This window comes from Anomaloglossus baeobatrachus, chromosome 6 (genome assembly GCF_048569485.1).
Source record: "Anomaloglossus baeobatrachus isolate aAnoBae1 chromosome 6, aAnoBae1.hap1, whole genome shotgun sequence".
NCBI lineage: Eukaryota > Metazoa > Chordata > Amphibia > Anura > Aromobatidae > Anomaloglossus > Anomaloglossus baeobatrachus.
The window spans coordinates 284,340,211-284,354,097 of record NC_134358.1 but is presented as its reverse complement, the minus strand read 5'-3'; the positions used below and the strand labels follow the sequence as shown (position 1 = coordinate 284,354,097).

The 13,887-nt window shown below is 37.3% G+C and overlaps 1 protein-coding gene across 1 annotated transcript in view; it reads right to left on the bottom strand.

Moving 5' to 3' along the window:
- The window catches only part of CDH18 (cadherin 18), a 1,183,629-nt gene that overhangs the window by 870,154 nt on the left and 299,588 nt on the right, over window positions 1–13,887 (bottom strand). Inside the window, exon 2 of the mRNA XM_075314869.1 lies at window positions 1,006–1,473. Coding sequence (XP_075170984.1) covers window positions 1,006–1,233 — 228 coding nt within the window. The 5' untranslated portion in view covers window positions 1,234–1,473. The remainder of the gene's footprint in view (window positions 1–1,005; window positions 1,474–13,887) is intronic.

Below are 13,887 nucleotides of genomic sequence, written 5' to 3'. Positions count from 1 at the left end.
TAAGAATACATGTTACAATACGTTCTATCATGTCATGTGTGAGCAATAGCAGTGAGGCAACATACTTAGTTCTGCACAATGTTGAGGGATACAAGTAACATTACTATACAAATTATATATGGTAATATGGATATTGAACAGAATTAATTTCAGCCTAGTGGTTTTATGCCCCATAACCATCATGGTCTTTCATGTGGCCCCTTGGAAAAATTATTTGCCCAAACCTGCTCTAGCTCCATAATACTTGATGCATTTTATACAAAAAGAGATTTAGTAGAAATGTTGCCTTTATTTCCAAATGCTAGGGAAATAAATAAATGCATTTCAGAGCACATATCAACACCTTAACGATAGCTGAGAAATCACTATGTTTCAGTCTTTTAGCACAAATGGTGACTGGTAGACAAACTAACTATACATTGAGCATAATAGAAAAGATAATTAGCATTTTATTAGGCCATATTATGGTTGCTGATATATTTTTAAAGTGAAATAATACTTTACTAATTTTACCAATAAAATAATGTCCATACAAGTCACAAAACAATATGTTATAACATTGAAAGATAAATATAAACTATAATAACATATCATTCAGTCTCACTTTGTAAAGCATGCTAAAAGTCAATTTTTTAGGATACAAAGATTGTGTCATTTATATTAACCCAGCAAGCCTTATTAGATAATTGAACACAAATACAGTAAAATAAAACAAATAATAATAATTAGAGATGATCGAATACCTCAAATATTCGGCTCCGCGAATATCCAACGAATAGGTCGCGGCTATGCGATTATTCGATGCGCAATGTAAGTCTATGGGAAGCCCGAATAGTTCTGAATAGTTGTAATTCGGGTTTCCCATAGATTTACATTGCGCATCGAATATTCGCGAATAGTCGAATAGCGGCGACCTATTCGGCAAATATTCGCGAAGCCGAATATTTGAGGTATTCGATCAACGCTAATAATAATACATGAAAAATATATTTTAAAATAGTTTACCTTGCCCACATACTGAGGATCTGGTCCTATATGTTCTTCTAAAACAAAGAACTGATTCCATACCCATCCACGCTTTGGCCGGTGGTGAACTTCTGTTTCTCCTTCTATGTGTTTGGTTTGATTTCTGGTCACTTTTATAGAGCTGTGATGGGTTGCTCCATAACATCTCTGTACAAAACAAAGACATACTAAAACTGGACAGATACCAGATGTACTTGTAAATCTCATGGTAGAAAGTTTTCCCCTTTTTAGCAGAGTTGTAAATGTTTAATCCAAATATCTTGGATGCGCTTGGTTTAAAGCTATTCTGCGTCTGGTAAAACAGTCCAACATGGTCTTCTTTGAGCATCCATTGTTTTTATGGATTTTTAGAGAATAAAAGTATGATATTTACATCCTGAAAAAAGATCCAAGCACAGTCTCTGTGGAATTCCTTAAGATGTTGTACAAAAGAGGATCATCTTTTATCTAATGGAGAATAGAAAGGAAAAAAACACATTATCAGAATGGTTATATAACTCTCTCACAAAATTAGTAACTGATGGTAATAGAAAAAAGTCTAGTAAAAGGCTGTAATTAATTTAATCAATGAAGACACGATAATATATGACCTTTTTAAATTTGCATATATTTATCTTCGACATTGTATTTCATCAAACATTGGCTGTAATTTAATATTATGATTATTATTGTTAGTAGAAGTAATAAAAATAATAGTACTAATTAAAAATAATTTCTTTGTTTTTGCTTGAAAATCTGCTAATGCCTAACTCTTAAAAAGGGTGAAAACTCAAAGTTTTATCTAATATAACACTTATATAGTTATTTTCATGACAATTTTTTTAATAATGACTTTCAAAATTGCTCTTTAACATATTTTTTGTTATTTTCATGTAAATTCATTATGTTTGTCACGCTTTCACACGTGGTGGACGCGTTCAGACCAACCGAAGTCTGGATGCACAACAAAAATGCACACAACAGTACAACAGGTAGGGGGGAACACTTGGGACATAATAACAATGGTGGATCCTAGCTCTAGTGAATGGGGTAGATGGACACCTCCTGCACTCACCTGAGACTGACACTACGCCTCTAACCAGGCACTATACAGTATCTTCAACTGTCAACGAAGAGGAACCTGAGACTCTAAGAAAAACCCTGTGGTGGCCCTGACTAGTGCATTGGCTGGTAGCAGATGCTAGCTCCACTGCTGCACTAATACACACAGGGAAAAAAAATATGAACAGGGGAAAACAACAATGGATAAAGTCCAAATGTAGGAACAAGCCTTCACAGGTCTTGACACCAATGCAACAAGAGAACAAATGGCTTTGTATCTTCAGCAGGGATTGCTGGGTAACACTTCTATTTAAACCCGAAGAGCATGATTACAAAGCCACTGCAGCTGACACACTCAGCTTGAGACTACTGGAGAAGCTGCCAGCAGAAAAACTGATATTAGCCATTTAGGCACTGAAGGAAACAAAACCACATTTAAAGGTGGACAACCTGATAGAGATGAGAGGCTGTTCCTAGTCTACAAAAACAGGGAGACAACCATGACAGTGATATCCCCTAGTCATCATTGTACCAGAAGTATATGCAATTATCATTAATACTTTAGACTTTTTCCACTGTTGTTATTGGCTATATTTGTGTTTCTCTTTTTTTACTTTTACTATTATTGTTAAACTGCGAACAATAATTGATGTGGAGAGTCCAGAGAAGAGCAACAAAGATGGTAGATGGTCTGAAATCCATGTCATATGAAAACCAGCTAAAAGAGCTGGGAATGTTTAGGTTGCAAAAGAGAAGGCTGAGAGACTTAATAGCGGTCTACAAATATCTGAAAGGAAGTCACAGTGCAGAGGGAACTACCCTTTTCTCATTAGCTCAAGGAAGAACACAAAGCAATGGGATGAAACTAAAAGGAAGGAGATTCAGGTTAGACGTTAGGAAAAACGTTCTGACAGTGAGGGCAGTCAGAGTGCAAAAGGTTACCACAGGAGGTAGTGAGCTTTCCATCAATGGAAATCTTCAAGCGGAAGCTGGATAAACATATAGTTGGGATGATTTAAGAAAACCTGCACTTGCAGATGGTAGGACCCGATGGCCCTTGAGGTCCATTCCAACTCTACCATTCTATGATTCTATGAATCTATTAAAATAATAGTACCATTTAAAAAAAATGTTTGTTTTGTCTTGAAGACCTGCTAATGTCTGTCTTAAAAAGATGAGAACTCAAATTATCGAATAAAAAAATGGAACACAGAAAATGATAAATTTATGAAAGTTGTTCATTTTATCTTTGCAATCTACTTTAAACTAATTCTCCAGAATTACAGTAGAAACCCATTTAACATGAGGTTTAAAATAATTTTAAAGATTTTGGACAGTAATTTTTTATATCATCAAAATATAACATTGCATGAATAGAAATTAAAAATGATGGCTGTAGCAGTTTATTAAGAAAGTAAATGTAAATTACGTAAAAAAAATACAAGCTCAAACACATGAAATATGCAATTCCATATTTATAGAAGATGATTCTCTATTCTTTCATGTTTCAACTAGCAGAAAGTATCTTGTAATTTAGCATAATTAAATTCATTACAGAGCTATTTCAATATATTTCTAGATTTTACTTAGAAAATAATATAAAAAGTCTGCTCTTTTTTCATGTGTGCTGCTGTATTTTATTTCTTACAATTTTTTAAAGAAAACTTTAAATATAACATTCAGAAGAAAGGACAAATGTAGACCAATAAGAACATTACATTCTGTGCTTGTGAATTTCTCCATACATAGATATATTAGATAGCCTATATGTCATTTTTTGCCACTCATCTTCCTTCCTTCTTTTTATAAAGGACAGTTGCTATGATGTGGTGTGAGCAACAGAACAGATAAAATAGTGTATATTTATAACACACAAGGTCAAATATTCAATAATATGTATCTTATATGTATTAGTGAATATGATTATGTCAATATATACACAATTTGGTAAAATATTGTTTATGAACATTTCCTATAACCATTTGCTTACAGGAAAAATGAATATTACATGCGTGTCTGAATATAATGCTGCAACACCTGCCATAGTCGGTAGGTGGCGCCACACTATTCCACGATTAATGCTGAACGTCAGAAGCATGTGTCTGTTTTGATTTTAGATTGCTTAGACTAATTGACCTGTAACCTATTTACCTATGTTTTGTTACATTGAGCTGGTAATGCAATTAGCTCTCTGCTTGGTGCCATGGATTGGGCTGCTTACTATACAAACCCCAGTATACAGTTTCTATCTGCCAGTAATTCAGTTCAGCTAAGACCTGTCCATGCATATCCATTGCTCCTGATTTAATCCAACGTGACCTCTTGGCATTAACACCTCTTGCCTCTAGCTTGCTCCACGGGTCAACAGCTGACTTCATGGCCCACTCTCCTTTTCTAAACAGCTCTAGCTCATTGAGATCAGATGAGGATGTGAGATAAATCAAATATTTATACAAGAACATATTTTTTTTTGGAACACAATCTCCATTTTGGAACATTATTTAACTTTACATATACCTGAATTTTTACTTTATTCTTACTTCTGCTATTAAATATCTAAAAAGAAATCTGTCACCAGGTTTTCACTTCCCCATCTGAGAGTACCATATTGTAGGGATAGAGATCCTAATTCCATCAATGTGTCACTTACTGAGCTGTTTGCTGTCATTTTGATAAAATCAACAGATCTAGCAGTTATACAGAGCTCTTGAATATGGACTACTTGGCAGCTTAAGCAAACCACTTAATTATAATCTATGCAGCCCACTGTATGTTTGCATTAAAAAAGTGTTTGTAAACTGCAATTTTCAAGTCTTGCCACAGATTCTCGTTGGGATTTAGGTCTCGACTGTTATTAGACCATTTAGACACATGAATATAGTTTGATCTAAACCATTCCTTTGTAGCTCTGATAGTTAGTTTAGGGTTGTTGTCCTGCTGGAAGGTGAACCACTCTCATGTCTTTTACAGCCTCTAACAGGTTTCCTTCAGGATTGCCCTGCATTTATATATCCATCATTCCATCAATCTAACCATTTTGCTGGTTTCTACTAAAGAACAGCATCCCCACAGGAAGATGCTGCCACCACCATGTGTTGACGAATGGATAGTGTTTAAGGGTGTTGTGCAGTGTTTTTTTTTTATTCACGCAGTGTTTTACATTTTAACCAAATAGTTCAACTTTGATCTCATGTGATCAGAGCAACTTCTTCCACATGCTGTGTCCTCTACATGTTATGTGCAAAAATAAAAAAAAACAAACAGAAAGCTTTCACCAATCCATATTACTGGTTTTAGCCCCCAAACCATCAGAAGAATGAAAGCTTTTCTAATCCATAACAATAATTGCTACAGAAAGTGGAAAACAATTTCCAATGTATTCTATTGGTCCTTAGGGGTCGTAAAAAATGTGAAAAGCAGAAAGGTATTTCCTTTTTTATTTCACTTTCCCATGATACTGATAAAAAGAATAGCACAAAAATGCAAAATATAGGCTAAAATTTAGGTTCAATGTATCACAGAAACGGCACATGATATTTGAAAATCAGAATCAGAAAGAATTTTAGAGATCCATGTATGAATAGAAAAATAAATATGATTAGTCATAAATGGGGAAATGTCCTCTTATATAGGTGGTCATTACATCCTATAGTGATTGTTACACCATCAATGCTCCAATACTCCGTGTTTCAAGGGAGCCAGCGCTCTCATCCTGGCTCATCTCGGTCACCCACAGCTTCTGTCCTGTCTTCTGATTCCCATGGTTCCACCTGCTGCTCCTTTAGTGCCCCTGCATGCCATGTGTCAGGGGCACTGATGCTCCCTGTCTGCTGCTTCCTAGGCTTCTGGCTCCCAAGTCCTACTTCTGGCATGACCACTCTGCTCTCCCTTTTCTTAAAGAACCAGAGTGACCTAACATGAAAGTGCCTCTCAGCCAGCGTCTGAGAGCCACAGTGTATCTGAGGCTTCCTTCCCCATTGGGAGGTGCCTGTTCAACATATCCGTGTAGTTAGTTCTGCTTGTGCTAGTTGTCAGATCCCTATGCACTCCACATACTTTCTAATGACTCTATTACTGCTTCCACCTATTACTGTCACTGACCCTGCCTCTACCTGTACATAACCTGCCTGTCTTTGCAAGCATTCATCCACCTGCCTGTATCATCCTGTACCCACCTGCACCTGTCCACACCATCCTCCACCTCACCTGTGGCAGTACCTGGTGTTCACCCGATAGCAGCAGCTTCCAAGGAACCAAGATCATTGGGGCTGCCTCTTGTCAACTATCATTCCTGCGTCTATCTATTTCCACCTCCTGTGGTTTTAGTGAAGTCTTGGTCAGATTTTCCAGGACAGTGAATGGTTTCTTGAACCAGTGGATACAATCCACCCTCATCCGGCTCGCTGGGCGCGACAGTGATCTGTATCTGTCATTTCCGGTTTTAACCAAATTCTCTCCATTTTCAGCATGTAATATGCCTTACTTTCAAATAGGATTGTTCTCAACTCGTCTATTTAGAAGCACACTGCTGCACAGCCTTTTATTTTAATTTTGTTTATGGGGCAGGCATTCTTCCTTGAGTGACAGTTCTGTTACAGTAGCTTCAACTTTTTGCTTGGTTTATCCTGTTATTATGACATACTTAAGCATGTCATTGCTTGATCTGAATTCTACTTTGAGAGCAGTGCATTGTAGAACTGCTCCGGAAACGGCTGAGGGCATGTAATTTTGCAGGACTGATAACAGGTCAATAACTGACAAGGGGGTGGAGGGAGGTCAGCAGAGAACAGATGTATGTAAATTAATGGGTTGGAAAGTGAAGGCTGGGATCTCATTCATTAACTCATTTACCTTTTGAAGGTTAGTTACCTGAACCACAAATATGAACTGTCATTTTCATATATATCCTGGCCTTGAGTTAACATGGGTATCCTGAACAAGCCTTTATATTTGCTATTTCATCATATTTAGATGATGACTTCATTTGGAATAGGTTACAGCTAAGTCCATATGACTGTCTTGTTTACATTTCATACCAATTCTTCCGCAAAGTCTGCACTTTAGAATGTAGCAACAACTTGCCAGTCCATACAGTTTGACAGTGTAGCCCCCACCCAACACACACAGTATTATTCCCCCACAAAGCATCATGTCCCTATAACTTTTCAAAATAAAAAAAATATAAACTAATCACCTACGCTGTCCACCCATGTGTGCTCTGGACAGTGCATAGTGCAGACTCAGGCTCCGTCCAGACTGGAGGCATGGTCTAATGATGATATTGTGCACGCAACTTTAGAATTTAGCAACAACTTGCCAGTCCACCAACTGTCAAGTCTTTCCAGCATCCAGCATGGGAAGCACAATGACATTAACAGAGTATATTTATAAATATGCCTATAATATATAAAAAAGCATACTGAAAAAATATTATAAAAATAAAAAATGTATTTGCTTTAAGTCAATTTAGAATTAAACATTCTGAGAAACTTTATATTTTACACCAAAAGAGCAACTAACCAAGACTAAAGGGAAATAAATATTTTTTTCTATGAGTTTCAACTTAGTAATTCATTGTTTAAATTGAAAGATGCAATATGATCCATGATAATAATAGTACTAATAAAAATAATTACTTTTATTTGCATTGGTCCTATAATCCATAGAATATTTTTCATTTACATATTTAAAGTGCTTAGTCATGATCTTTTTTTTTTTTTTTTTACTATGGAACTAAGTGCTACAAGGCCATTAGTTACTATGTGCCTGTTTTGCCCGTTTCTGATCTCTGTTGGTATAGAATGGTTACAAACCCATCCTGCGAGTTATACAGTGGCTTCCACTGATGACATGTGAAAAGAGCAGCAGATTCTCTTCTACTGTGCTCTATTAAAGGGGGGTGGTTGCTGACATCACGCTAATTGACTGCCTCACTAAGGCAGCTTTCTGTCAATCAGAATGATGTTGGTAATCACACCCTATTGACAGAGCAGCCGATAGGAGGAACAGCTGCTCTGCTGGTGTGAAGCAGCTTAATTGTCGGCATGCTCAATCGGTGACTACTCTGAGCCAGCATCAAATAGAAAAAGCAGTTATTGGGCAACAACTAGCATGTTCATTTTTAAAGGGAATCTATCACTAGGTCTTTGACACCTAATCTAAAGGCTGCTTTACATGCAGCGACATCACTAGCGATGTCGCTGGTGAAAGCACTTGCCCCATTGGTTGTGCGTCACGGACAAATCGTTGCCCGTGGTGTACAACATCGCTTGGACCCGTCACACGTACTTACCTGCCTAGCGACGTCGCTGTGGCCGATGAACCACCTCCTTTCTAAAGGGGTGGTTCGTGCGGCGTCACAGCGACGTCACACGGCAGCCGTCCAATAGAAGCGGAGGGGCGGAGAGCTGTCTAAAGAAAGTGACGTCCACATCGTTGCCGGAGGACACAGGTAAGGTGTTGTTCCTTGTTCCTGGGGTGTCACACATAGCGATGTGTGCTGCCTCAGAAACGACGAACAACCTGCATCCTGCAACAGCAACGATATTTTGGATTACAACAACGTGTCAACGATCAACGATAAGGTGAGTAATTTTGATCATTAGCGGTCGTTCGTACGTTTCACATGCAACGACGTCGCTAACAAGGCCGGATGTTCATCACGAATTCCGTGACCCCAACGACATCTCGTTAGCGATGTTGTTGCGTGTAAATCCCCCTTTAGAGTAGCATGGTGGAGGGACAGAGATCCTGATTCCAGGAGTGTTTCCCTTACCAGGCTGCTTAGTGTAGCTTTCATAAAATCACTGGTTAATCAGCATTAGATTATCATTAGAGGACTACTGCTATCATGTAATGCAGTATATTCATGTACTCTGTATAAATGCTAGATCTGCAGCAGAGAAAACATTGAATTTATCAAAATCACAGCAAACAGCTCAGTAAGTGATACATCGCTGGAATCAGGGTCTCTGTCTCCACATTATGGTGCTGAAAGATGGAGTAGTAAAAACGTGGTGACAGATTCCCTTTAAACCCATAATTAAATAAATTACTGGCTAAGACCTTTAAGTGTTTATCCTTTAGACTAAATATAAGAGATCGATGCTGAAGATTTATTGGTGTCACATCATCATTATTGTATGAATGTGGAGATTGAAGAGTCCAAAATGCACAATGTGGGTGAAATATGATATTTGTGCTTTCCGTAGCACAACATTTTTATATAATATTGTGGATCTAAAATATAGTGCATTTGCCAGTCTCCTATTAATGAACAACTGCTTTAATCAAAGTCACAGGAGTAAAACCACTTATGTGTCACACATAAGGCAAAAAAAAAGCTCATAACAGTACTAATTTTGATACCATTCTTAAAAAAAAAAACAAAGCAAAAATTCATTTGAAAATTAAGTTACTTTGTAACCATTTTAATATTTGTTCTTTCTTTTTTTCCAAAAATTGATGTAACCATACTTTCTGACGAAGAATATTCTCTATTATAGATCAAATCAACGGCTGAAACAATGGCAATTTTCACTTTCTCCTTCCTGGCTGAAAGGTGCAAGATGTAAAGGTATATGTGTTAAAGAAAATGTACTTGTTAAATCTTGTGTAGCTGTGCAATATTTTTGATAGTAATTACTAGAGATGAGAAAATCGATTCAATACAAATCAAATTTGTTTTTAAATTTCTAAAATTCACAGGTCCAAGCAAATACAAATAATTTAGGATTTAATTTTATTTGCATAAGTAGCCAAAAAATAATCTACACCATTTTACAAATTGCACAAGATTACACCAGCTACTGAAGGCTCACATGACTTCAAGTGTCACTGCACAGGCTTTTCCATAGTGCTTTGCAGCTATCAAATGAAATGGTAAAACGGGGCAAAAAAAAAATCAGGGTTTTTTTTATTTTATTTCAAATAAAGGATTTTTTCTGTGTTTGTGTTTATTTCTATGCACTTACAGATTACTAATTGGGGGTCTCATATACGCCTCCAATTACTAATCTAGGGCTTAGTGGCAGCTGTGAGCTGTTATTAACCCCTTTTTACCCCAATTGCCACATCATCAGGATAATCAGGATGAACCTGGTAAGGTTCCAGAAATGTCATATATAATGGATGCGGCATTCTTGGGTGGCTGCAGGCTTCTATTTTTAGACTTGGGGAGCTCAATAAATATGGGTCTCCCCAGCCTGAGAGTACCGACCCCTACCTGTCGGTTTTATCATGTCTGGGCATCAAAATGGGGAGGGGGACTGCATACCATTTTTTTTTAATTAGTTATTTAGATAATTAAAAAGGCTGCATGCGGTTCCTATTATTTTTCAGGTATTATTCAGGTATCTACAAATTGCACCCAAGGATGAACCACACTTATGCAAGTCCACAATTCCTGAGATCTTGACTGATTTCATTTAACTTTCCCATGCAGTGTGTTTCAAGTGTGCTTTAAAATACATCCACAGGTGTATCTCTAATTAATTCAGACGTTGCCCATAAACGTAATAGAAGCTTTCAAAAACATGACATCATCATATGGGCTGTTCAATATTGTTGAAAGAAAAATTACTCTTAATGTATGTAAACTTTTAACTCAAAAGCTTCTAAGGACATGACATCATTATATGGGTTCAAAAGATATAGAAAAGGACAGCTCCTCCAGGGTGATTCAGTGAAAAAACATCTTTATTCCATATGCAACGTTTCAACCAGTGTAGCTGTCTTTTTCAAGCTTGAAGGATCTGTCCTTTTCTATGTGTTTGTGCCACTATTCTAAGATGATCCCTTGCTTGGACATGCTTCTCTGATTACTTTTAGTAACATTTCCACTATTGAACGTGCTGTGAATATTTTTTATCAACATTATCATCATATGGGCTGTCTCATATTGTTTAAAGGCATAGTAAACTTTTGACTTTGCAGAAAGTTTTTTCAACTGTATATGGGGACCGGCATCCGGCCAGATATGTGGATCAATTTCAGGCCCAAACCTTTTTTGAAACCCGGTCGCACCCACTAATCCAGTAGTATTTTATTTGCAATAGTTTTTGTGAAGGGAAAACTTAGTTTTTTATGTTTTTTTACAGAAGAAAGAAAATTTCTTAAAAAGGATACATTTAATGGAGACTGTCTACCCCTTAACTGTGGGAATCTAGGGCCATATTTACCTGGCATTGGAGGTTGAATGCCTAGGTGCCTAGGTTAGCAAGTGGCATTAGCATGAAAGAGAAAAACATCTTTATCATCCCCCTTCTCTCTACCAGACAAAATTATAAAAAATCTTTAACATTCAAATAGAAATGCAGATGTTAGTTCACCTATACTTTTGGGGTCAGAGTAGCTCAAATGAGTTCCCATCCAACATGCAGTGGTGTGATCCCAGTGCTGACTTTGCTGCAATGTGATGATATCACCTTGTCATGCTGCTTACATTGCTGCAGGGCTGCAGAAGTGACAAAAAAGTTGTAGCTGCAAGTAGGTAAGCACTGATGATAAAACAAGTGATTTTTACTATAGACAGGTCAAGGGGACTCTAGTATAGAGGTAATATGAGGGCCCAGTATTGAGAGACAGCAGTGTGGGAGAGACAGTGTAAAGAGAGATCACAGTATGAAATAAGGGCAGAATAGAGGAGATAGTGCAAAGAGTGCGCATAGTATTGAAAGGGGGCAGTATGGGGAAGAATGTGGAAAAAGGGGTAGAGTATCTAAAGATGTAAGCATAAGGGCCACATTGTAGAAATAAGGACAGCATATAGGGACATAGTTGAGGCCATAGAGTATCCAGCCGATTCTTGATTAAAAAATGTCAAAAACTTTTACTTCATGACTAGTGATGGGCGAATAGTAAGTATACTTTACTGGATTGTTTGAAACAAATTCCAAAGAGCTATTGCAGTATTCATCATGAATAACGATGTCACGATTGTAACTATGTGCATTGTGACTAGTGATAGGCTCAGGGCTAGTTTTTCTTTTACCATCTGAGACCATACACTTTAAACGTGTTTTTTTTTCTTTTGACAGCATCAGGGTTAATGTCAGTTTTGCTTTGCCTGATGCAGGCTAATTACCCCAGCCCAGGTGATTACCACTTCCAGCCTTGATAAATACCCTCTGCTTCCTGCAAGGGATGCCAGTTATTCAGATCATTCTGGAGCTTAGCCTGGAGTGGTGTGGAGATGGCTGCTGCTGCTACTATCATTGTCTGCTGCTGCTACTGTGTTGTGTGAAAATACCCGATGTATTTACTTTCTCTTTTTCTTTGTTACCCCTCCCTTTGCACCTTTTCTATCCCCTCGTGTGGGTTATTGGTGTGCGTGTTTCAGTTAGTTACCCTGCTGTCTGTTGTCTTTTGTTGGTGGGGTTTTGGTGTCTCTGTCCCGGATCTATGCCCTTGGGTGGTGGGTGTGAAGGGGACATTATCATCAGGACTGTGAAAGAAGATGGGGAGAGTCTGGGGGCTCAGACATTGCTACTTCAATCATAATTCTGGGTTGAAGGTAAGCCTAAGGCACCCCCATATTTTGAGGGTAAGCACAGGGGCCCCTCGTCCAGTCATTCTTCCAACCAGTCACGATTGGCGTGACAAACAAACCTAATGCAAGTCAATGTGGAACCTGAACATTTTTCTTGTCATGACAAAAGCTAGAATATTGCTTGTTATTTCTTAAGCATTATCCAAACACAAATAGTTACTAGTCGCCCATCTCTTTTCATAACATAAAAAATGGCACTCACAGTCAATCTAATCCTGATGTAGTTTCCTACTTATTTCAGATTAAAAAAAAATCATTAATTGTGGATAATAACTTCTTGCGAGTGGATGGTCTTTTTGGTAAAATTTATGTTACAATGGTATGTCAGCGAGGCTTCTTCTTTCCCACAATTGCAGCCCAGGTATCCATTAAAGTGAATTGATCTATGGAAGAATTTCTCTTCCTGCCACAGATTCTAAGGCTTCTATAGGTGTTGTGTCGTTTCACAATCCCCTTAGGTGAACACTACCAAGAATCTTATCCTCTTTTATTTTTCTTGTGGTATTTCTTTTTTGCGTCATTCTCTTCCAACCAGACGTCAGAAGCAGTAACTCCTGACACCTTAGGGCTTGTTCACATAAGGTATTTTGACAATAATTCTTGAATTGATGGTTTATGTTGTTTATCGGAATGGAACTTTTTGTCTGTTATCAGTTGACTCCTTGGGCAAATTTGGAGCATTTTCAGGTTGATATAAACATAATTTTTTAATTGCAAAATAATCTCTTAAATTTTTACCCTAATGCTATAGACCATTTTGTGATAGAAAGGCTACAGATGAAGTAAAATAAAAAATCTGCTGTCTTCACCTGAAGTGGCTACAAAAGGGAATGTATTGAACTAACTACATAAATAAAAACCTCAAAAATAAATGTTAAAAGTTCCAGGATTACTCAACCACATTTACAGATTAAAATAGAAAATCACAGCACTTTACGGATTATTTCCAGTTATATTTATCAATAATCTATGTACTATAAAATGCATACAGCTGCACACTGAAAAAGCCAAGAATGTACAAGGGAAAATATGGCACTGCATTACTGCAAAAGAGAGATATTTAGTTTATGTATTGGCCAATGCATGTAAGCCCGGAAACCAACGGCAAGGTATATCTCTGTAATCCGGGAACCTAACTTAAATGCCACTATCTAGGCTAATCTCTGTACTAATCTCTGTATAATTTATTTGAATCTGTTTTTATTTTTATACAACATAAAACAGAGCCTATAGAATATAAAGTAAAGGAGTAAAACTTTAAAGGAGAAATT